Source organism: Pristis pectinata, chromosome 1 (assembly GCF_009764475.1).
Source record: "Pristis pectinata isolate sPriPec2 chromosome 1, sPriPec2.1.pri, whole genome shotgun sequence".
Lineage (NCBI taxonomy): Eukaryota > Metazoa > Chordata > Chondrichthyes > Rhinopristiformes > Pristidae > Pristis > Pristis pectinata.
The window spans coordinates 62,757,149-62,780,684 of NC_067405.1; the positions used below are offsets into that span (position 1 = coordinate 62,757,149).

Genomic DNA, 23,536 nt, shown 5'->3' on the forward strand with positions numbered 1-23,536 from the left:
GTGAAGATAGCCCTTGTGCCTCAGCAGTCACCTTCGGTCAGTCGTGGCAGCTCAAACATGGATGCAAGGATGGGCTAGTGCAAAGTGAAAATATCAGGAGAATGCCTTTCAGTTCACCTTTCCATGTCGACCGTGACGCCTATCTACACCAATCCCACTTGCCCACATTAGACCCATATCCTTCCTTTCCTATCCAAGTACCTGTCCAAACGCCTTTTAAATGTTGTAATTCTTTCTGTCTCTACCATTTCCTATGACAGCTCGTTCCTGGTATTCACCACTCTCTATGTGAAAAGCTTAAACCTCAGGTCTCCTTTAAATTTCTCCCTTCTTACTACGATAAGGTCACCCTTCAGCCTCCTATATTCCAATGGGAATAAACACAGCCTAAATGTAGCCCTCCATTCAAGGCAATGTCCTTGTGGATTACTGCAGTGTGTATTCCTACAAAAGGTAGGAATAAATGAGTCATTTTCCATGTACAGACTGTAACTAGAAGGGGACTGCAAGGTTAAGTGCTTGGACCACAGCTATTCACAACATATGTTAATGATTTGGATGAGGGAATTAAATATAATATCTCAAAGTCTGCAGATGACACAAACCTGGGTGGGAGCGTGAGCTGCTAGGAGGATGCAAAGAGGCTCCAGTGTGCTTTGGACAGTTTGAGTGAGTGGGCAAATGCATGGTGGATATTGCAGCTGTGAATTACTGTACTGTAGTGTGGTGACCAGAACTGTAGACAATACTCCAAGTGCAGTCTAACCAATGTTTTGTACCTTGCAACATGACCTCCCAAATTTTATACTCAATGCCTCTGCCTATGAATGCAAGCGTACCTAAGGCCTTCTTCACTACCCTATCTACCTGTGTCACCACTTTCAGTGAGCTATGGACTTGCATCCTAAGGTCTCTCTGTACATCAATGCTTCTAAGGTCCCTGCCATTTATTTGAAATGTCCAACCAGAATTTGACCTCTCAAGGTGCATTACCTCACGCTTGTCTGGATTAAATTCCATCAGCCACTGCCCCACCCAACTTTCCAGCTGACCATTACAGCTGCTGCTAACATGCTACATGGCTACAGCATACACTATTTTATCAGGACCCCCTTAAGGAAGGGGAATTTCCTTCAATACACCTCCTTGCTGAGCTGCAGGTAGAAGAAATACCTTATTGCCTCAATAAGGCAGCTGAAGGTCCTCCTCTGGTATATTTCCTTGTGTTGTGTGCTCCCTCCTCATTCTCCCTTTTATGCTGGACTCCTAGGAGAATGATTATCTCTGCACTTATGTCTGGAAGCAACAGCGATCTGTTTAAGGCTGCAGTCACCACACACTACCACTTCCTTCTGGACAACCTGTCAAGGTGGCACATCGGCATGACTAGTAGAGCTGCTGTCTCACAGCTCCAGTGACCTAGGTTCGATCCTGATCTTTGGTGTTGTTTATGTGGAGTTTGTACGTTCTCCTGGTAACCACATGGGTTTCCTCCAGATGCTCTGGTTTCCTCCCATACCAAACAATGTGTGGGTTGGGAGGTTAATTGGCCATTGTGGATTGCTCTTTGTGAGTAGGTGAGTGGTAGAATCTGAGGGGAGTTACATAGATAGATCAGTTACATAGATAGATAAATTTGAGGGGAATTACATAGATATATAGATTTGGCCCACAATGTTGTGTTGAACTAATTAAGCTAATGACACGTAATCCCTTCTCCTGCACATGGTCCATATCCCTCCATTCTCTGCATATTCATGTGCCTATCTAAGAGTCTCTTAAGCATCTCTATTGTATCTGCCTCCACTACCATCCCTGGCAGCGCACTCCAGGTACCCACCACTCTCTGTGTAAAGTAAACTTGCCCCGCACATCTCCTTTGAACTTTCCCTCTCTCATCATAAATGCATTCCCTCTAGTATTAGATATTTTGACATTGGGGGAAAAAGGTACCAGATGTCTACTCTATCTATGTCTCTCACAATTTTATAACCTTCTATCAGGTCTAGAAGTGTGCTGTAAGTGTGGGGACAATAACATAGATTAGGGTGGGATTAGTATAAAATGGGTGCTTAATAGTTGATGAGACTCAGTGGGGCAAGGGGCCTGTTTCCATGATGTCTCTCTCTTTCAGAGACTCTGAAGTAGACCACAAAACTGGCACAAGGACTGAAAAAAAGACAAATTTGTAAACTAATCCAGCCAGAAGTCCTTAAGTCACCCTGTAGCAAACCATCAAGTAATTGAAGTATTACAGCTGAGGGGCTGGATTCTTCTTGCTGCTGAAGGCTTGGTTCTCCATGCATTGAACACATGGCACTTGCTGCATCATTGAGCAGTGCTAACAACAAATCAGTGTTGTGCACAGACTGATATCACGAGTTTCCTATTCTGTGTATTCCCAGTGTGCAAGAGCAGCACTCCCAAAACACCATACTCATTCCATGAATGTACATATGCACACTGTACAGCAAATCCGCATCTGTGATGGACAAACAATGGGGGCTACAAAGACAAGTTTTGCAGCCATTATGTTCAGAATCCGAGCAACAGACCATGCTGTCTCCTTTTGATTACCTGATCTGCCTCGGCATTTCCAGTCAGATTGGATAGCCCAGCAATTTCCTAATGGAAATGCCTTGTAAATTGGACAGGTACGGGGAAATAGGAGGAATGGGAATGGGACTGATAGCATTGTTCTGCTGGAAGGTGGCATGAACTCCACTGGGCAAAGGGCCTCCTTCTGTTTATCAATAAGTATGTGTTAACGTGAAAATTTCTGTCAGTGTTTTTCTCCAGGGCGGGTATTTACGAAAAGTCTAAAAAAAACCCCACCCATCTATTTATTTATTTATTTTTAGAGACCTGGGTGACGGGAAAGGCCAGCATTTATTGTCCATCCCTAATTGCCTTTGAACTAAGTGGCATGCTGGCCATTTCAAAGATGAGCACGTTGGTGCCTCTTGGGTAACGTGGGCTGGGCTGGTTAAGGATGGCAGATTTCCTCATCTGAAATACAGTAATGAATCAGATGGGTTTTTACAATAATCTAGTCCAGTAAGTTTTAATGATCTTTGTCATTACCGATGACTTTGCAAGAAAAAGATTACTAACAGAGTTTAAGTTCCACAGCTGTCAAGATGGAGTTTGACCTCTGGTCCTTGGATCATTGGCACCATCACCATGATCATGACCAGGTAAGCTTTGGTACCTGACATTCTAAAGCAAAAAGCAACGTTTTCATGGTTCCATAAACTTGACTACGTTAATATTGTGACTGGCAATCAGCCACAAAGAATTCCTCAGGTTTTCTATTAAATTCATACTAGGAATAATTAAGTAAGCTCCTTCATGTTGGTTTTCTGTACCTCAGAGTTCGCTGTTGGAAGCAGTGCTCTGTGACATTGGAATTATTAGTTTGAACAACAACTTGTATCCATATAATGCATTTTAAATTGTAAGATGTCACAAGATATTTTACAGAACCTGTTATCTAATAAAACTTAACACATCACCTAAGAAAATACAATGTCACATGAACAAAAGCTTGGTTGAAGAGATGGCTTTTAAAGAAAGACAGAGAGGAAGAGAACGCGAGAGTTAAGGATCTTGGCAGCTAAAGGGCCAATTACTAGTGCTGGTGTGATTAAAATCAGGAACAATAATAGGTTGGAATTCAAAGATTGCAGGTATCTTGGAGAACTGGGGGGGGAAAAAAAATCACACATGGACAGAGGTGAAGCCAAGAAATGACTTGAAAGCAAGGATGAGAATATTGAGATCAAAGTGCTGGTCATCCTGCAGGAATGATGGATGGATGGAACCTGGTGCAAGTTAGGATACAGGCAGTGAAGTTTTGGAATGACAGCAAGTTCACGGAGGGTAAAATGAGGGAGGGTAGAATGAGGAGAAGTGACCTTGGTGCATTGTAATGGTCAAGAGGTAACAAAATGGCACGAATGAAAATTTTGCTAGCAGATGAGTTGAGTCAGATGCAGAGTTGGGCATTGTTACAGAGGGTGAAATAATTGGTTTTAGTGTTGGGATCGATGTGTGATTGATATTTAAACTAAGGGTTAAATATGACACTAGTGTCGTGAGCAGTAAGTCTCTGCCTCAGAGAGTGGCTAAGGAGTGGTGGAGTTGGTGGCTGGGGCAGATTTATTGCAGGAACCAAAGACATTGATTTCGATCTTCCCAGTATTTATTTGGAAGAAGTATCAGCTTATCAAGACTGGATGTTGGATGAAGAATCTGATAATTTGGAGACTGGGGAGGGGCTGCTGGTGATAATGGTGAGGTAGAGCTGGGTGGTTTGGAAAATGTTCTGTCCCTTTGATAATGTAGACAAGTGCCAGCATATTTGTAAAGAACAATAACAGGAAATGTTACAAATACACAGCATCAGAATTTATATTTAAAAGAACAAAGATAGTGCAATCCTTTTAATCAAATCCAGTGTTAACATTCTTTGACTCTGGTAAAGGAATCCATACAAAACTTGATTTGTTTTTCTTGCTCAGATTTCGGCTTGGGGCCACTATCATCCCTGTGCCAAAGAAAAACAAGATAGTGTGCCTTAATGACGACAGCCCGGTGGCTCTGACACCCATCATCATGAAGTGCTTCGAGAGGCTAATCATGGCACACATCAGCTCCAGCCTCCCAGACAACTTCAACCCACTGCAATTCAGCTATTGTGAAAAAGGCCCACTGCAGATGCCAAATACCTGCACTTACCTCTGGAATATATAGATAACAAAGACACCTACGTCAGACTCCTATCTATTGATTACAGCTCCACCTTCAATACCATATTCCAGACAAGCTCATTTCCAAACTCCTAGACCTAGGACTCTGCACCCCCCCTCTACAACTAGATCCTTGACTTCCTGACCAACAAACCACAATCAGTAAGGATTGGTGACAACACCTCCTCCACAATTATCCTCAACACCGGTGCCCGACAAGGCTGCGTCCTCAGCCTCTTACTATACTCCCTAAAATACTCAACTGTTTGCCTAAATTTGGCTCTAACTCCATTTATAAGTTTTCAGGTGACACCTCCGTAGTGGGCTAGATCTTAAATAACAATGAGACGGAGAACAAGAAAGAGATAGAGGCTAGTGGAATGTTGTCAAGACCCTTTGTTGCCAAGACCTTTGTTATCAAAACTAAGGAGCTGGTCATTGACTTCAGGAAGTGGGGTGGAGTAAATGTTTCAATGATGCTAAGGTGGAGATGGTTGACAGCTTAGGTGTATATATCACCAACAATATGTCATGGTCCAGTCACACAGATGCCATGGCCAAGAAAGCACACCAACACCTCTTATTCTTCAGAAGGCTAAGGAAATTTGACATCTCAATGACTCTTAGCAATTTTTACAGATGCACCATAGAAAGCATCCTGTCCAGATGCATCACAACTTGGCATGGCAACTGCTCTGCCCAAGACCACAACAAGTCATGGAGCGTTGTGAATGCCGCCCAGTCCATCCTGTAAACCGGCCTCCTCTCCATCGCCTCCATCTGTACTTCCCGCTGTCTCAGAAAAACAGCAAACATGATCAAAGATCTCTCCCACCCCAGTCATTGTCTCTCCTCACCTCTTGTTGTCAGGCAGAAGATACAAAAGCTTGAGAGTACATACATCCAGATTCAAGGACAGCTTCTATCCCACTGTTATCAGACTCTTGAACAGATTTCTCGTATGCTAAAATACGAACTCTTGATCTCCCAATCTACCTTGTCGTTGCCCTTGCACTTTATTTGTCTACCTGCACTGCACTGAACTTTCTCTGTAACTACAACACTATATTCTGTATTCTTTTGTTTTACTACCTTGATGTGATTATATATGGGATGATACGTTTGGATGGCATGCAAAAAAAAGCTTTTTACTGTATCTCTGTACATGTGACAATAACAAACCAATACCAAAACCAATACCAAGATGAACACAGGCTGAGGCAGCTGGTAAACCACCCTGGCCTTGGCAATGTGAGGGCTGGGTGACTTTAACTACTGGGCCATATCTGTATGACTCCTCAGGTGCCCTGGCTTATTCCATCAGTATGCATCACCCAGGGAATGGGAGGAACTGAAGGAACAGACTCGCTTATTTACAGGAAAGGAATTTTGTGAGGATTTCCAGAATGGGGGAAGGTGGGTGGAGACGGATGCTCGGAAGAGATAGAGGAGGGAAGACTCATTAGTTCCTATTGTCCCAAAGAAGAATCATGATCCTCTTGACTCCATAGAAAAGCAATAAAAATGTTCAAAGTTTACCTTTACTCCCATCAGGCTTACCTCAAGGGAACATCACAAATGGTATCAAAATGGATATTTAAGAAAACAATCATCCCAGTTGAATAGAATCTCTCACCAGCAATGGAAGTCTAAAATACAAAGTCAAGAGCAAATTAATTAAAACAATAGAGAGAAGAGGTTTAGTTTGTTGATTGCTAGAAAAATAAAAATGATACCTTCACTTTTGGCAGGTAGGGATATAGCAATCTCACATTCCAAATGGACTGCTTGCTGCTGTACCAATTGCCCAATCCAAAATGTTTTTCGATAGACAAAGGCAGTTTGAGGTGCAAAATATCAAAACAACCAAAAACAATGAAAAATTAATTCTGACCGAACCAAGAAGTACTGCATACATTCCCAAAATATCCACCAATGAGTGGATGGATTATCACACACATCCTAGTACATGCCTCTTGTACTGAGTTGAGTAGAAAAAAAACTGTAAATAATATTCTTCAAATAGAGAGAAGCAGCTCTGACTCAACTTACTCCACCAAAAGAGATCAGCAGATGAACATCTTGTTCACATTTACTTTATTACAGTGGCTTTGACGGTAAGTGTTTGTTTTGCAATTCTAATTAGACTGCAGGAGCTAATTCCTTTTAAGAAGCTTTAAGACCCCAATGAAGTTTATCATTTTGCTTTATTTTACCTTTATTTTTTGAAAAAATCTATTATCACTGTTACCTGGGATACACTGGGATTTATTCCTTGTAGGAAATACTTAATTTGATGGTGAACTGTTAAAGTAATTTATTTACATTGCACAAGGCAACGTTCAGTAACTGATGTCATAATTCAGTTCAAAAATATATTAGATAAATAAAGCTTACTTTATGTGTTAAAGATTAATTCTTTTGTGAAATAAGTAGCTTTTTCCCCATAGTTTCTCTTTTCTCTCTGACAGAAATTAATTAATTTCAAATTCATGAACTCTTTGGCCAACTACAAGTTTATGGCTGACAATGGCATTCACTGACCTGTCCTTTAACAATAATGCCAGGTGAACCTTATCTCTATGGGAAATATCTTGAGCCTCTCCATTGCTCTCTCAGTGACAACAGGTCTGAGATCAAATGTTGAGCATTACAGTGGATGAAAGTGGGATCCCACCTTATTTTTGCCACTGCTTCCCCTAACTACAACAGAGAACTGAGTCCGTAATCTACTTTGCTGCAGCATTAATGGAGCTGCTGTATTTCAGGTGACATGTTAAGGCTCTGTCTGCCCTTCCAGGTGTGTATGAAAGATACCCTGCCACCACTTAGAGGAGTAGTGATCTCTCTTAGGGCCGTTCTTTGCTGGTCTCACTTCAGATCACTGTTGGGAAGTGAGAGATTCTCTAAGGATATGATGAAGCTTGACCACCTTGACAATCACATTCGAATTGCTAGTTAGATATCCATGAGACCAAAACCAGGTATATACTACTGTCTTCAGCATATGACTGCAGTGGTTAATAGTTTCTGTACAACACCAGGAGCTCAAGCTCCTGCAACAGCTGTGAAGGGATCTGGAAATAAACAAATAGAGGTTTTGAAAAGGTTTCCAAAAGGAAATTGTTCATTCCATATTTTAGAATAAAGTTGTCTGCTCAGATCATTTTTGTAGCCCAGCTGCTGATGGAGCTCTTGCTCTCCACAAGTGCCAATTTTGTGGCAAATGTAAACAGGAGAAAACTGGATCTTGATTCTTTTCTCCAGTTTATTATTGCCAAATATTTGCTGGAATGGTTTGCAGCAATGCAATTCATCCATGCTGCTCACACTGTAATTGTAGGATTAAACATGAAACATCCCATGACAACTGACTTTTGCTAAAGGAAGCTGAACTCCTACAGAGAACTTAAATTAAAAAGAACATCAGTGGATCTATAAATGGCAAAAAGTCCTCTGTTTTGTAAATTATATTTTGAGGGCAACTGCAGGCACGGTAGTGTAGCAGTTAGTGTAATGCTATTACAGCGCCAGTGACCCGGGTTCAATTCCGGCCACGGTCTGTAAGGAGTTTGTACGTTTTGCCTCTGTCTGCGTGGGTTTCCACCAGATGCTTCGGTTTCCTCCCACATTCCCAAGACGTACGGGTTAGGAAGTTGCGAGCATGCTATGTTGGCGCTGGAAGTGTGGCGACACTTGCGGGCTGTCCCCAGAACACTTTATGCAAAAGATGCATTTCACTGTGTGTTTCAATGTACATGTGACTAATAATGATATCTTATCTTTTTTCTCTAAAAGTTATTACCTAATTTCTCTTTCCACTGGATTCTCGCATGAACCAAATGAGGGCTCTAGAAATGGGCTGAATGGAGTTGGGTTCTGCTTGCCACCCATGGTCCCCACCAGCAGCATCTGCCTGCCACATATACTGGGCTGGGTGCAGAGGGCTGAATCATTTGGCTTCCTGCTCCTGGGAGTTGGGTGGCGAGGTTCTGCCCTAATACCCTTGGAAAGGAGGCATTTCTAAACTATTGGCCTGAAATATTCTCATGCCTTGGCACCAGTTCAGTTCAGTGCTCTTCCTGGTTCAGTGCGTACTGTGCTGCCACACTTCCACACTTTGGTACTGCAGTAGGGAATGCGCTGGAGTTTAGATGCCAGTGCTCACTCACTACCTAAGCCGAGTAACCAGGTACACATCATATCTGGGTCGTTGGGTGGCACATGCAGCCAGCTCCCATTCATTTGTAGTGTTGTCTACCAGCAAGTGAAGGATGATGGCTTGTTTGTTTTATTCATAATTAAAAATGATGTTTTTGCTTAAATTGCACAGATAGGAGTTTTTCATTGACATTTACTTTTTAAAATATACTTCAACTATTTATAAATGTCTCTGATCATCAGATGAATTTAGAAACAGTTACAAAAACCTTCCCTGCATGAGCCCTCCAAAAGCTATCAGGGCAGCCTGGGAATGGGGCTTTGGGATCTGCAGCCTGCGCCTAGTCCTCTGCACAAACCACTCTTCACAAGGTGGCTGTAGCAGTGAGGCCCCGAGGTCGTTAGGAACTATGGGAATAGCCTGGAGGCCATACTAGAGATGTGGGTAAGAGATGTGGATCAAGTGTGATCTGGCCCATAAGAATTTTGTCAAAATGTTTTAAAACAAAATTAGTTAAATTTTTTCTTTAAAAAAAATCTCTTATTCTCTAGGCCAGGGGTACCCCAATAAACATAGATGGATTCTCGATCCTATAACAGGCCCGCGCTGCCTTGGGATCAGAGAGGTGGATTCCACAGTGTAATGGCTGGAAATCTCAGCACGTCTAGGGTGTCATTAGACTCCAAATCGACTCCAGCGATAGAGTACCCTGAAAGATGCACTGGCACCTGCCACTCAGCTTGTCCCCCTTACATTGGGGCTATGTGTGTCTGGCAGTGGTTGAACACTGGTGATTGGGACTGCTGGCTGCAGCCAACACCATTTGGTCCATTATCGTTTCACCAACATGACCCTAAAACAGGACACAAGGAGATGACTAAAGGGAGAATGTTCAGTATTAAACAGCAGTTATACAATGAAGATTCGAGGGGCACAGGCAATCAATGCCAAAGCCCATCTCCCTGAAGTGTATGTTCATTGATCATCAAATGCTGCTCGATCCTTTGCCATAAAAACAGCAAATGCTGGAAATACTTAGCAAGCAAAACATCATCAATGCAGTAATCTTTTACCACTTGGTTTTAGATTCAGTGCAGATTTTTTTTCCTACATGCACAGATTCAGAGATAATGATGTGTTTGAAAAGAGGATCAGACTACTGCTTCACCAGTGAATAATTCATGAAGTGCTAACTAATCAGCACCTCTCTATGCTTTGCCGATGCCAAGATAGTGGTTGCAATGAACAAAACTTCTCAATTAGGGAGGAGAATTTTGCACATTAACATCATTTAAAACAGGAGTTCACACAAATCCCCAAATATGTTCTGTAAAATCAAAGCCAAAATCACATCTATCTCCAATGCCAGGGATTTTTAAAGTGGTAGCTTGCTATGACTTCAGGGTAATGTTTCTATTTAAATTGTATTTCTTCTTGAGGTATGAAAATCTACTTATTCCCAGAGAAGGTGTCATGGGCCTTGTTCGATCATCATGTCCTCATGACGATTTCCCAAAGCTGAGGTCAATGATTTTACTCAGACCCCAATGGAAGCAAACCATACAAGTTGAAAGTGGTGATAAATGATGGTGCTAATTTTGCCTTAGTACCAGCACATATCTATTATTAACTGAACTACATTTTTCCCAGAAATGTATGGCATGCATTTTAATACATAAAGCCAGTTGAGTTAGGGATGGCCAAAGGTTAACATTTTTAAAATTCAAAGTCTCTCCCAAGAGTTTAGCATTAGGTATTTACCCACTTAATTCTTTTCTACCTTTTAATGACATCATGGCTAATCTGTCATCTAATTCCATCTACATGTTGTATCCCCATATCCTTTAATAACTTTGATGGATTTGTATCAAACAATCGCAAATTTAAAATAAACAATTATCCTGGGATCAATTGTCAGATGCAAAAGAAAATTCCAACTTGCTACTGCCTTCCGTGTGGACATGTTCCCTAATTTCACCCAAGAAAGGCCTGTCTGCAGTTTTTGGACTATTGTGCCCTACCTGCTCCTCAACCAGAAGAATTGTTTATTTCTCAACAACCCATCCTGAGAACATCAATCAAACCCCTCCATTAAATCTGCCACATTCCAGAGAATTACAACCCAAGTTTGCATAAACTTTTGTTGTAATTTAATCCAGGGGTTCAAATGGGATTCTGGTAAATCTTTCCCACAGAGACCAATATATCTTTCTGCAAGTGTGGTTTCTACTGTGGCTCACAGTAACCCAGGTGTAATCTAACCAGGGCTTTGTACTGCTGTAATATAACGTTCTTCCTCCTTTACTCCAGTATTCTGGGTATAATGGTCAGCATCCCATTAACATTTAAAAAAAAATCTCTATGCCTGAAGGAAATGTTAATGATCTACACATGTTGTTCAAGTCTCTTTATGCATATACTGCTTCTGGCTTGAAATCTTTAATATATTAGAATGCTGCCATTTTCTGCTCTGAAATTAATGTCATGACATTTACTCATACTGAAATCAGAATGGCCACAGTTTTAGCCATTCCTTAATTTAGTGATAACTCCTCTCAGTTTAATGCTTCTGTGGAAGATGATACCTGTCTTTTCATTATCTACAAATTTGGATAGGTGGCTTTGTATCCGATCTCCAAAAGTGCTAAAAACTATTGTCAAATTCCTTCTGGAAAACCCATTCTGTATAAATAACATCCACAGAATTCCCTTGTCTCCATGACCGCTATTTTAGTTCCCTTAGAAAATTCCACTCAGCTTCATCAGAAACAACCTATCTTTTACAAATCTTTACTGTGTGTCTCTGATCAACTGAAAACTTCCAACTATCCTTAATTATAAACTCCAGTACACTCCAAAATCAGATCTTTACCTAACTGCTCTTCAGTTTCCTTCTTGCCATCTCTCTGACTGAGATGCAGAGTAGTTTGAATTGAGGAGATTTTGGAAGATTATAGTTCTGGCATTGACAATGTTCTCACCCACGTCAAATTCTAGGATGAGAACCACCTGCTGCTGAGGGCTTGTCTGTCTTTTCTTTCTTGTCACTGATTCAATATTACTTTCTCGAGTTGGGCCAAGGGGCCTGTTTCTGTGCTGTATGACTCTATGACTCCTTTCCTTGAATTTTTGAGATGCAATCTTCTTCCTCTCCTGTAAATGCCCTTGCAAAATGATTATTCTGCATGTTTGCCATTTTATAATTTGCATTTACAATACCACTGCAATTATTTTTCAGGAGTATGCTTTGGTTCTGACCACACACAATTTTCTAACATAATTGTAAAAATGTGTGTTGACTTTGGTATTTCTTGAAGGTTTTCTTTTTAATTCTCATTTTATAAAACTTTCTGTCTTGTCTACTTTTGCTGTTCTCTGTATCTCCAGAGTTTTCTGAATCTGTGCTCATTTTTTTGCCTTGTATAATGTTTTCTCTTTTAATTTGATGTTGCTTTTTTCCTCTTTGGTCAATATCTTTCATTCTTGATGAGAACTCATGCTTATTATGTTGCAAAGTTCTCACAAACATCTGAGGGCTGGTATATTAATTGGGAGAGCTTTTCCACAGACTAGTCAAGCAACAGCCTGACAAAGTCATTCTTATAGTATCAAACCTTACAGACAATGGACCAGTGTCCTCCATCACAATCCATGGAAGACAGAGCTACCAGAGGTAGCATCACAGTGGTTTCCAGGTAAGAGGGAGTCCCAGGAAGCCCTCAATATTGATTTAAGATCCCAGGACGTCTTGTGCTATCAGGTTAAACATGGGCATGCAAACCTCCTCTTGATCACTATCTATTGCCTCCCTCAGCTCATGAATTAGTGCTCCTCCATGTTGAACAAAACTTCAAATTACTTAGAGCAGCAAAGGCACAGAAGTGCTCTGGGTGGAGAATTTCAATATCCATCACCGAGAGTGGCTTAGTAGCAGACTTTGCACCTTATTGTCTACCTGCAATGCACTTCCCTGTAGCTGTGACTCTTTACTCTGTACTCTGTTATTGTTTTTGCCTGTACTACCTCAATGCACTCTGTACTAACTCAATGTATCTGCACTGTGTAATGAATTGATCTGTATGAATGGTATGCAAGACAAGTTTTTCACTGTACCTCAGTACAAGTGACAATAATAAACCAATACCAATACCAAAACCAATACCACTACTGACCAAATTGACTAAATCCCTAAGGACAGATATGCCACACCAACTATGCAGCAGGTAGTGAGTGAATAATCACAAAAGGTAAACCTATCTGACCTCATAAGATACCTTTATTCGACACACGTACATCGAAACACACAGTGAAATGCATCTTTTGCGTAGTGTTCTGGGGGTGGCCCGCAAGTGTTGCCATGCTTCTGGCGCCAACATAGCATGCCCACAGCTCCTAACCAGTACGTCTTTGGGATGTGGGAGGAAACCGGAGCACCCGGAGGAAACCCACGCAGGCACGGAGAGAACGTATAAACTCCTTACAGACAGTGGCTGGAATTGAACCTGGGTCGCTGGTTACACTAACTGCTACACTACCGTGCCTGCCAATCTACCTCACCAATCTACCTGTTACAAGTGCATCTGTACACGATAGCATTGTTAGGAGTGACCATTGCTTTGTCCTTCTGGAGACAAACTCGTTCTCACACCAAGAACACCCTCTATTGTATTGTGTAACCCTGTAATAGTGCTAAAAGTGATAGACAGAACAGATCTGGCAGCAAAAAACAGGGCACCCAATAAGATGCTGTTGCTGATTAGTAGCAAAAAACGTACACCACCAGAATCTCTAACCCCATGGTCCAACATATCCCTCACTCTATCAGTACAATTAACCAGGGTTATGTAAAAATGAGAGGTTACACTGGTGAAACTGGAACACAGCACTACATGCACACTAGATAGCAAAACAAAATGCAATGGACAGAACTAAGAGATCCTATGAGCAAAGAATCAGATCAAAGCACCACAGTTCAGCGACCTAGTTGCAAATCGAGGTACACAAATAAATAAAGCTAAAGGCAAGGGTAGGCTCCAGAACATCCCAATCATCAACAATGTGAGGCATTGAGATATAAAGGCATAGCTTGCAATCATGTTCAGTCTGAAGTGTCAAACTGATTATCCATCTTGACCTTTCCTAAGATTCCCACCATCACAGAAGCCTGTATTCAGTCAGTTCTATTTGGTCCATAAGGTATCAAGAAATGGCTGAAAGTGTTGGTGTGGAATAATTATTCTCCCAATCCCTGTAAGGTTAAATAGAAACCATCTGTTAAGTATTGCTCTCCCAATCTACAAATGGTTAAACAAAGAAAAACCCCAAACTAATAAAGTACAGACATTGATGACTACAAGACAAGAAACTTGCACTGCTCTGTTCATTATATCAAGAAGATTGCAAAGTCTGCTCAAGTGGTAACTCCTGATAATTGAAGGACAATTTGTGATTCACAAGGTTTAACAGTAGACTGGCAAGCCTTGCCATAGTGACTTATCTAAGATAAATTGTTCACTTTGGAACCTTACAACCTGCCCTTACATGGAAAGAAACAGTTGGAAAATCAGTAATGAGAGCACAGATCTAGATGACCAATCAGGAAGTGTTCATGTGCCCATACCAGTGCACGACGGGGATAAAGATCAGAAGGTATGAATATTGGTTCTACAGTCAGAAGAGGAACTGACTTGGTCAGTCAAACCTGAGAAAGTACACCCTGTCCTGACTCTCTGAGGAATGCTGGATACACAATGGCTCTGGGTCCCAACAAAATCTGAGCTGGATTACTGAGGGTTTCCTTTCCAGAACAATCTAAGCTGTTCCAGAACAGTTACAACACCAACAAATCAACTTTCAATCATCAGCATAGTGACAGAAGGTCAAATGACACTTATTTTCTAATATCTTGATGACTGGTGCTCAGTTTGGGTTTCCTGTGATCACTCAGCTCCAGATCTCATCATAGCCTTGGTCCAAAGATGGAGAAAAGAGTTGAACTCCAGAGATGAGGTGAAAATGACTACCAAGGCATCAGTTGATCAAGTGTGGCATCAAGGAGCCCTGGTGAATTTGAAATCAATGGGATTCCTGGTAAAAAAAAAAATTCCAGTGGTGAGAGTCATAGTTTACACAGAGGAAGATTGTTGCAGGTGTTGGAGGATCCCTATCCAAGTACATCACTGCAGTCCCCTAGCCCAGCCATCTTCATTTGCTTAATCGATGGCTTTCTTTCCATCATAAGCTCAGAATTTTTTTAGTTTCTTTTATTTATTTTTCAGGATGTGAACATTGCTAGCAAGGCCAGGATTTATTGACCATTCCTGATTCCCTTTGAAGGTGGTGGTGAGCCACCTTCTGAAACTGCTGAAATCCTTCTGATGCAGATACTCCCACAGCATCACTCTGACTCATCTCCTGACACTCTAAAGTTCTTCCATCATCTATCAGGCACAAATCAAGAGTGTGATGGAATACTCTCTATTTGCCTGGTCGAGCACCACTTCAAAAACACTCAAGGAGCTCAGCAACATTCAGAACAAAGGAGCTTGCTTGATGGGTACTCCCATCTCTCAACTCCCCAACCCCCAAACTATCACTCCCTCCACCACTGATGCACAGTACCAGTGTAGCAGTGTGTATCATCTACAAATTGCACTGCTGTTTCTTGCCTAGGCCACTCTGGAAGCACCTCCAAAACCCACAAGCTCTTTCGCCAGGAAGGATAAGGTTAGCAAACCATGAGAACATAACTGCCTGCAGGTTCCCTCCAAACTGCACACTATCCTAACTTGGAAGTATATCACTGTTCCTTCATTGCCACCATGTTTTAAATCCTGGAAGCCTATGCAAGAGCACTGTGGGACAACCTACTCAGTCCAGCCTCCTTTACAAACCTTCTCCAACTCTACTGATATATTACCGACCTGTGCCCATACCTCATTAAACCTTCATATGTTCATCAGGCCTACCTTTAAGCGAATTAATTCTTTCTGCTTCAACTATTCTGGGTGCCCGAGAGCTTGCACCGCTCTCACAGAGATGCAATGACTCCGAAATTCTTTACTTGATCTGTTTGTGAATGTTTTTATGTCCCATTCATAATTTATAACAGAGTAACCAAATAGCTGCTACTTGATGAAAAGTGCAATTTTGAGATTATGTAATTTCCTGTCTGTTGCAGGTCTTACCACAAAGAGCATTGCTCCAGCAATGAAAATGCAGCGCTCTGTGTCCCTGCTGGCTGTGCTTCGTCTAGTCCTCTTATACTTTGTGACTGAAACACGACAGGGTAAGAAATACAACAAAATGAATAAGTCACTTTCTGTGCTTCGCTACTTGTCAAGAGGAAATTTGGACATAGAAGATTTTGCAACGATCTTCAGAAGCTTATTCAAGTCTGGTTTTTAAGAGATTCAAAATAAAGGGAGCAGAACCATGAAGTACAGCAGTCAGGACTACAAGCCGTATATTGATGTACCCGTTTATTAATCTGAAACCCTTAGTTTTAGTTCCATCTTGCTAACTCTATGTAGAAAGGCCTTTGCAGTTCATGATAATGCATTGGTTCCTGAAACATGGTGTTTAAGTGAGCAAGCTCTTTACTCAATTAAAATAAAAATAGCAACTTGCATTCCTAAAACAGGGTTGAAGTAGGAGGGCACCCAACAGCACCTCAGAAAACCATGAGAAGAAATAGATGACAAATCAGACAAGGAAGCAGTAGATATCGGCAGTCCCCGGGTTACAAGGGGATTCCACTCCTGAGAACTGTTCCTAATCTGAACTGTTTGTTAGTCAGGAATGAACAACAACGGTGTGTGGGAGAGGATCACAGAGACGGTTGTGACGGGAGAGCGAGCAGGCGCGGGAGGAGTGGCCATCAGCCGACCTCACTGACTCAGTGAGTGAGTGAGTGTGTCTGCTCAGTGCTCTCAGCTCAGCTTGGCTTGAGCCAGCTCCCAATTGTTGCAGCCTGGGGTGGGGCGGTGGGTGGGGGGATGGTATGGGAGGATGGTGTGGGGGAGAGAGAAGGCACATGGAAATGTCTTCTTCCCACCCAGCAGAAGATGCCTGCAGCCCCGCAGCGGCAGTCAAATCCATCCCCATCCATCCTGCTGATCTCCCAAATGCTCATGTCCATAGGTCAGGTGTTCATAACTCGGGGAGGACCTGTGGTCTGATATTGTGGCCACGCATGGTAATAACCATTTTTTAAAATATGCTGTCCTCTTGACCTCTGTGCTTGAAGCCCATTTGTAGTTCACCAGAAATATACACGAGGAACCACAAAATCCTTCATTTTCATACATAGAACATAGAACAGTATGGCACTAGACAGGCCATTTGGCCCATGATGTTGTGCTGATCTTGATGCCAACTTATACTAAATATCCTCCTCCTGTTTGTCATTCATATCCCTCCCTTCCCTTCATATTCATGTGTCTATCTAAAAGCCTCTTAAACTCCACCAAACTGCCTGATTCCACTACTATCCCTCGTAACCCATTCCAGGCATCTATCACTCTTTGGGTAAAAAACTTACCCCCTACATCGCCTTTAAACTTCTCCCTTTTACCTTAAAAGTATGTCTTCTGGTGTTTGACATCTCTACCCCAGGGAACAGATTCTGACTGTCTACCTTATCTATGCCTCTCATTTTTTTTAAAAGCCTCTGTCAGTTCTTTCCTCAGCTGCCGACACTCCAGGGAGAACAACCCAAGTTTGTCCAACCTTTCCTGACAGCTCATTCCCTCTAATCCAGGCAGCATCCTGGTAAACCTCTTCTGCACCTCTTCCATGGTCTCCACATCCTTCCTATAATGGGGTGACCAGAACTACACACAATACTCCAAGTGTGGTCTGACTAAAGTTTTAAATAGCTGCACCATGACTTCTTTACTGTTATACTCAACACCCCCACCAATGAAGGCAAGCATTCCATACGCCTTCTTTACCACCTTATCCACTTGTGTAGCCACTTCCAGTGAACTATGGACCTGGACCCCAAGGTCCCTAAGTATCTCAATGCTATTAAGGGGCCGACCATGAACTGTATACTTTCTCCTTTCACTTGACCTCCCAAAGTGCAACACCTCACACTTGCCCAGATTAAACTCCATCTGCCACTTCTCTGCCCATATCTGTAACTGATCTATATCCTGCTGTATTCTTTGATAGTCCTTTACACTGTCCACAGCTCCACCAATATATCACAACCAGCACTGTTCCTTGCAGAACATCACTGTTCACGAACCTCCAGCCAGAATAACAGCCCTACTCTGTCTTCTATGGGCAAGGCAGTTCTGAATCCAAACTTGCAACTCACCCTGGATCCCATGCATCTTTATCTTCTGAATCAACCTACCATGAGGGACCTTATCAAATGCTTTACTAAAGTCCATGTAGATAACGTCCACTGCCTTGCCCTCATCAAGCACCTTTGTCACCTCCTCAATAAACTCAATCAAGTTTGCAAGACGTGACCTACCCCACACAAAGCCATGCTGACTATCCCTAAGCAGGCCATGCCTTTCCAAATGTGCATAAATCCTATCCCTCAGTACCCTTTCCAATAGCTCCCCTACCACTGGTGTGAGGCTGACTGGCCTATAATTACCTGGATTATCCCTATTTCCCTTCTTGAACAAAGGCACAACAGTTGATGCTCTCCAGTCCTCTGGGACCTCGCCTGTTGCGAGTGAGAACACAAAGATCCTTGTCAAAGCCCCAGCAATCTCCCAGCAATTGCTTCTTTCAATATTCTGGGACATATGCCAACAGGCCCTGGGGATTTATCCACCTTAATGCTTTTCAGAAGACGCAGCACTACTTCCTCCTCAATCTCAAAATGTCCCCGCACATCAGCATGCCCCACTCTGTTTTCACTATCTCCCAAATCCTTCTCCTCTGTAAATACCGACGCAAAGTACTCATTTAGTACCTCCGCCACTTGTTCTGACTCCAAGCACAAATTCCCTCCTTTATCCTTGAATGGATCTACCCTCTCCTTAGTTATCCACTTTTTCTTTATGTAAGAATAAAGTGCCTTGGAATTCTCCTTGAACCTGCTCACCAAGGACACTTCATGACCTCTTTTGGCCTTCCTAATCACCTGCTTGAGCACTTACCTGCTATCTCTATACTCCACAGGGGCCCACCCTGATTTTAGCTTCCTAACACTTACGTATGCTTCCTTTTTCTTCCTGACTAAATTTAGGACCTCCCGGGTCATCCAAGGTTCCCTTACCTTACCATCCTTGTCCTTACTACTTACCAGAAAATGCCAATCCTGAGCTCTGCTCAGCTGGTTTTTAAACAACTCCCGCATGTCAGACGTGGACTTGTCCGACAGCAGCTGCTCCCAATCAACACCCTTTAGCTCCTGTCTTATCCTGTCGTAATTTGCCCTCCCCCAACTTAGTACCTTCCGCAAGATCCCATTTTACCCTTACCCATAACTATCTTATTATGAGTTGTGGTCACTATTCCCAAAATGCTCACCCACTATCAGGTCTGTCATCTGGCCTGGCTCATTTCCCAAAGCTAGATATCGCATGTTCTTACCTCTAGTTAGACTCTCCACATACTTCTCAAGAACCCCTCTTGGATGCACTAAAGAAATCCCACCCCATCTAAGCTTCTTGTATTAAGGAAGTTCCAATCAATACTGAGGAAGTTAAAGTCCCCCACTATGACAACCCTGTTGTTTCTGCACAGGGTTGTCATTTTCCATTCATTTTCATGTAAGTGTTCTTTCAGTCAGAGGCAAAAATAAAGGGAAGTAGGAAAAGCATCACCATGTTAAAGGGTGCTTATTGGTATTTGGATTGCATTCTGTTTGATGGCCTTCTCACTTTTCAATGCCTACTTTATTTACAAAGAAGGCACTGCAATGGGTAATGGTACATTTGGATGGGATACACTTGGTTGGGCCCTGGGGATTTATCCACCTTTATGCGCCTCAAGGCCACCAACGCCTCTTTCATAATACCGATATCTTTCAGGACCTCACTGTTCTCTTTCCTGAATTCTGTAGCTTCTATGACATTCTCCTTGGTAAATACAGATGAGAAGTATTCATCTGAAATATTGTCCATCTCTGTGGCTCCACACATAGATGACCACATTGATTCTTAAGGGGACCGGTTCTCTCCCTAGTTACCCTTTTGCTCTTAATATACTGTACTTATAGAATCTTTCAGGATTCTCTTTTTCCTTATCTGCCAAGGATATCTAATGTACCCTTTTTGCCCTCCTAATTTCCTTAAGTATACTCCTACATCTCTTATGCTCCTCAAGGGATTCATTTGATTCTCCAGCTACCTATACCCGACATATGACTTCTTTTTCCTGACCACAACCTCAATATACCCTGTCCTCAAGGCTTCTCCTGCCCTGCAGTTGTCTTTTGGAACAAGTCGTCTTCTCTCTTATGGCCAGATGTCAGAACAGCCGGAAGGGGAAATCAGGTTGAGTTGACTGACTTGAGTTCCACCAAATCGCAGATCCCTAGCAATACTTGTAAACATTCTTCTGTGAACCAGGTCAGCAACCAGAAGACTATTGAAACCTCTAGATAAAGAATCATTGAATGCTGCTGCGTCAGGTTGCCTCTTGCAGCCACTTCTGCCATTGCCAAGGTCAGAGGTATATAGGAGGGGATCAACATTACCAGGCTGATGCCAGCAGGCAGTACTGTGATTTAAGAAAGCCTTCATGAGATTCTTAACTACAGGATGAGGTAGGTTTGTGCCTGCCATTCAATGATTGAAAGCTTTAGTTGAATGGATTTAGGTCAGAATAAACTTTACATTGACCCCTTCAGCTGGGCGGGAGAGAAACCAGCAGAAAGCTTTTCACTGTATCTCGGTAAGTGACAACAATAAACCAATACTAGTACCAAAAAGCTTGGTGCAAGATCAGCTCATACAATCTTCACAAGTGAGTCAAAAATTCACAAGTGAGGATCCTTTGTAAAACAGAAAAGTGGTACAACAGAAAATCTATGCTTTCGCATCCATTTGAATGCCTTATTTGTATGATCGGTACTGAGTTGAAAAACTTGGGCTTAAAGGTCTGTGTAGACAACACAAGTGTAAATAAAACTCTACAGGACAATAGAAAATGTAATATATTCATTGTTTATACGTCATCAGCTATCTCATAAAAATGCAGATATCTTTGCTGTAATTGACATGCTATTCTTGACACCTCATGCTGAGAGAATATCTTTGCTCTGATAAAAAAAGTGGGAGCCAGACTTCTAAATTTCAGTGGAGACACAAGAGACTGCAGGTGCTGGAATCTGGAGCAACAAACAATCTGCTGGAGGAACTCGGTGGGTCGAGCAGCATGTGTGGGAGGAAAGGAATTGTCGAAATTTTAAGTCGAAATCCTGATGCAGACCTGCTGAGTTCCTCCAGCAGATAGTTTGTTGCTAAATTTCAGTCCTTTCAGTTTAGAAGTTCTGACTAGAAATGATATATGATGTCATTTTACTTTTTGTGATATTTATTAATGACTTAGATGAAGGGGTGGAAGGCTGGGTTAGCAAGTTTGCAGATGACACAAAGATCAGTGGTGTTGTGGATAGTGTGGAAGGCTGTCAAAACATACAGAGGGATATTGATAGGATGCAGAGCTGGGCTGAGAAGTGGCAGATGGAGTTCAATCCAGAGAAGTGTGAGGTGGTACACTTTGGAGGGACAAACTCCAAGGCGGAATACAAGGTAAATGGCAGGATTCTGGGCAGTGTAGAGGAGCAGAGGGATCTGGGGGTTCATATTCACAGATCACTGAAAGTTGCCACTCTGGTGGATAGGGTAGTTAAGAAAGCTTATGGGATGTTAGCTTTCATAAGTCATGGGATCGAGTTTAAGAACCATGAAGTAATGATGCAGCTTTACAAAACTCTGGTTAGACCACACTTAGAATACTGTGTCCAGTTCTGGTCGCCTCATTATAGGAAGGATGTGGAGGCGTTGCAAAGGGTGCAGAGTAGATTTACCAGGATGCTGCCTGGATTAGAGAGTACGGATTATGAGGAGAGACTAAAGGAGCTAGGGCTTTACTCATTGGAGAGAAGGAGGATGAGGAAAGTCATGATAGAGGTATACAAAATATTAAGAGGAATAGATAGAGTGAACAGCCAGCGCCACTTTCCCAGGGCACCAATGCTCAATACAAGAGGGCATGGCTTTAAGGTAATGGGTGGGAAGTTCAAGGGAGACGTCAGAGGGAGGTTTTTCACTTAGAGAGTGGTTGGTGCATGGAATGCGCTGCCTGGGGTGGTGGTGGAGGCTGATATGTTGGTCAAGTTCAAGAGATTGTTAGATAAGCATATGGAGGAATTTAAGATCGTGGGATATGTGGGAGGAAGGGGTTAGAGAGTCTTAGGAGTGGTTTGAAGGTCGGCACAACATGGTGGGCCGAAGGGTCTGTATTGTGCTGCATTGTCCTATGGTTCTATGGTTCTATGTGTTTAATAAAATGTTCAGTACCAGAGTTTCAAAAGATAGTGTGAGGATGCACTGTGTGCTGAGTGCATGTTCTGAAGCAGGAAGGAGAAAGCTGCATAAGTGGCCAGAGCCAACAATGTGAAGTTAACAACATGTTATGATTCCATGCACTGATTTGTTACCCAACTTATCAACGTGTAAAACTGTCTGACTGTAATGTCCGTTGACTCTTTTCTGCTGCTGTTCATTAAATAACAAGTATAGGGCTACCAACAAAACATGCTTAACAGAGATTAGCAGATGAGACAGAGATCTACCTGCACCTCCCATAATATCATCGATTGCATTTGGTGCTCCAAGTGTGGCCTCCTCTACATTAGTGAGACTAAGCACAAACTAGGTGATCGTTTCACAGAACCCCTGCGCTCCGTCTGTAACCGCGATCTGCATCTCCCCGTTGCCAGTCACTTTAAATCCCCCTCCCACTCCATCACAGATATGTCAGTCCTAAGCCTCCTCCACTGCCAGGAAAATTTCAAGCACAAACTGGAGGAACAGCACCTCATTTTCCGTCTTGGAACCTTGCAGCCTAGCGGTATGAACATTGAATTCTCCCACATTAAGTAACCCCCACACCCTCCACGCCCACCATGTCTCTTCTTTTCTTCCCTTTCTTAGCCTATTTTTTTCTCCCCCCCCTTTTTTCCTCCTTATCTTTGACATCCCCTGGTGGATCTGCTTCCCACTCCTCCCCTGCATCTGCCTATCACCACCCTTTGCCCACCCTGCCTCCCCTCTTTTGTCCACCTATCACTGCTCTGCTTTGCCCTCCTATATATTGGGCTTCCCCTTTTCCTATCTTCAGTCCTGAAGAAGGGTCCTGATCCGAAACGTTGACCACCTGCTTTTCTCCACAGATGCTGCCTGGCCTGCTGAGTTCCTCCAGCATCATCGTGTTTTTTCATCTAGATTCCAGCATCTGCAGTCTTTTATTTCTCTGTCCTTAACAGTAGTTTATCAATGTCATATCACATGGTACACATAGTACTTAAACATTTACACTATATTGTCTACACTTAAAAAATAAACCCATCAGCTATTTACATATATATACATATAGTAATACATTTAACCACACCTGAATTCACTCAGTCTCTTTATCTTTC

The 23,536-nt window shown here is 42.4% G+C and overlaps 1 protein-coding gene across 1 annotated transcript in view; it reads left to right on the forward strand.

Moving 5' to 3' along the window:
• The first annotated feature begins 6,788 nt into the window (after window positions 1-6,788).
• The window catches only part of LOC127585746 (collagen alpha-3(VI) chain-like), a 48,206-nt gene continuing 31,458 nt past the window's right edge, over window positions 6,789-23,536 (forward strand). The window contains exons 1-2 of the mRNA XM_052043801.1: window positions 6,789-6,868; window positions 16,094-16,201. Coding sequence (XP_051899761.1) covers window positions 16,123-16,201 — 79 coding nt within the window. The 5' untranslated portion in view covers window positions 6,789-6,868; window positions 16,094-16,122. The remainder of the gene's footprint in view (window positions 6,869-16,093; window positions 16,202-23,536) is intronic.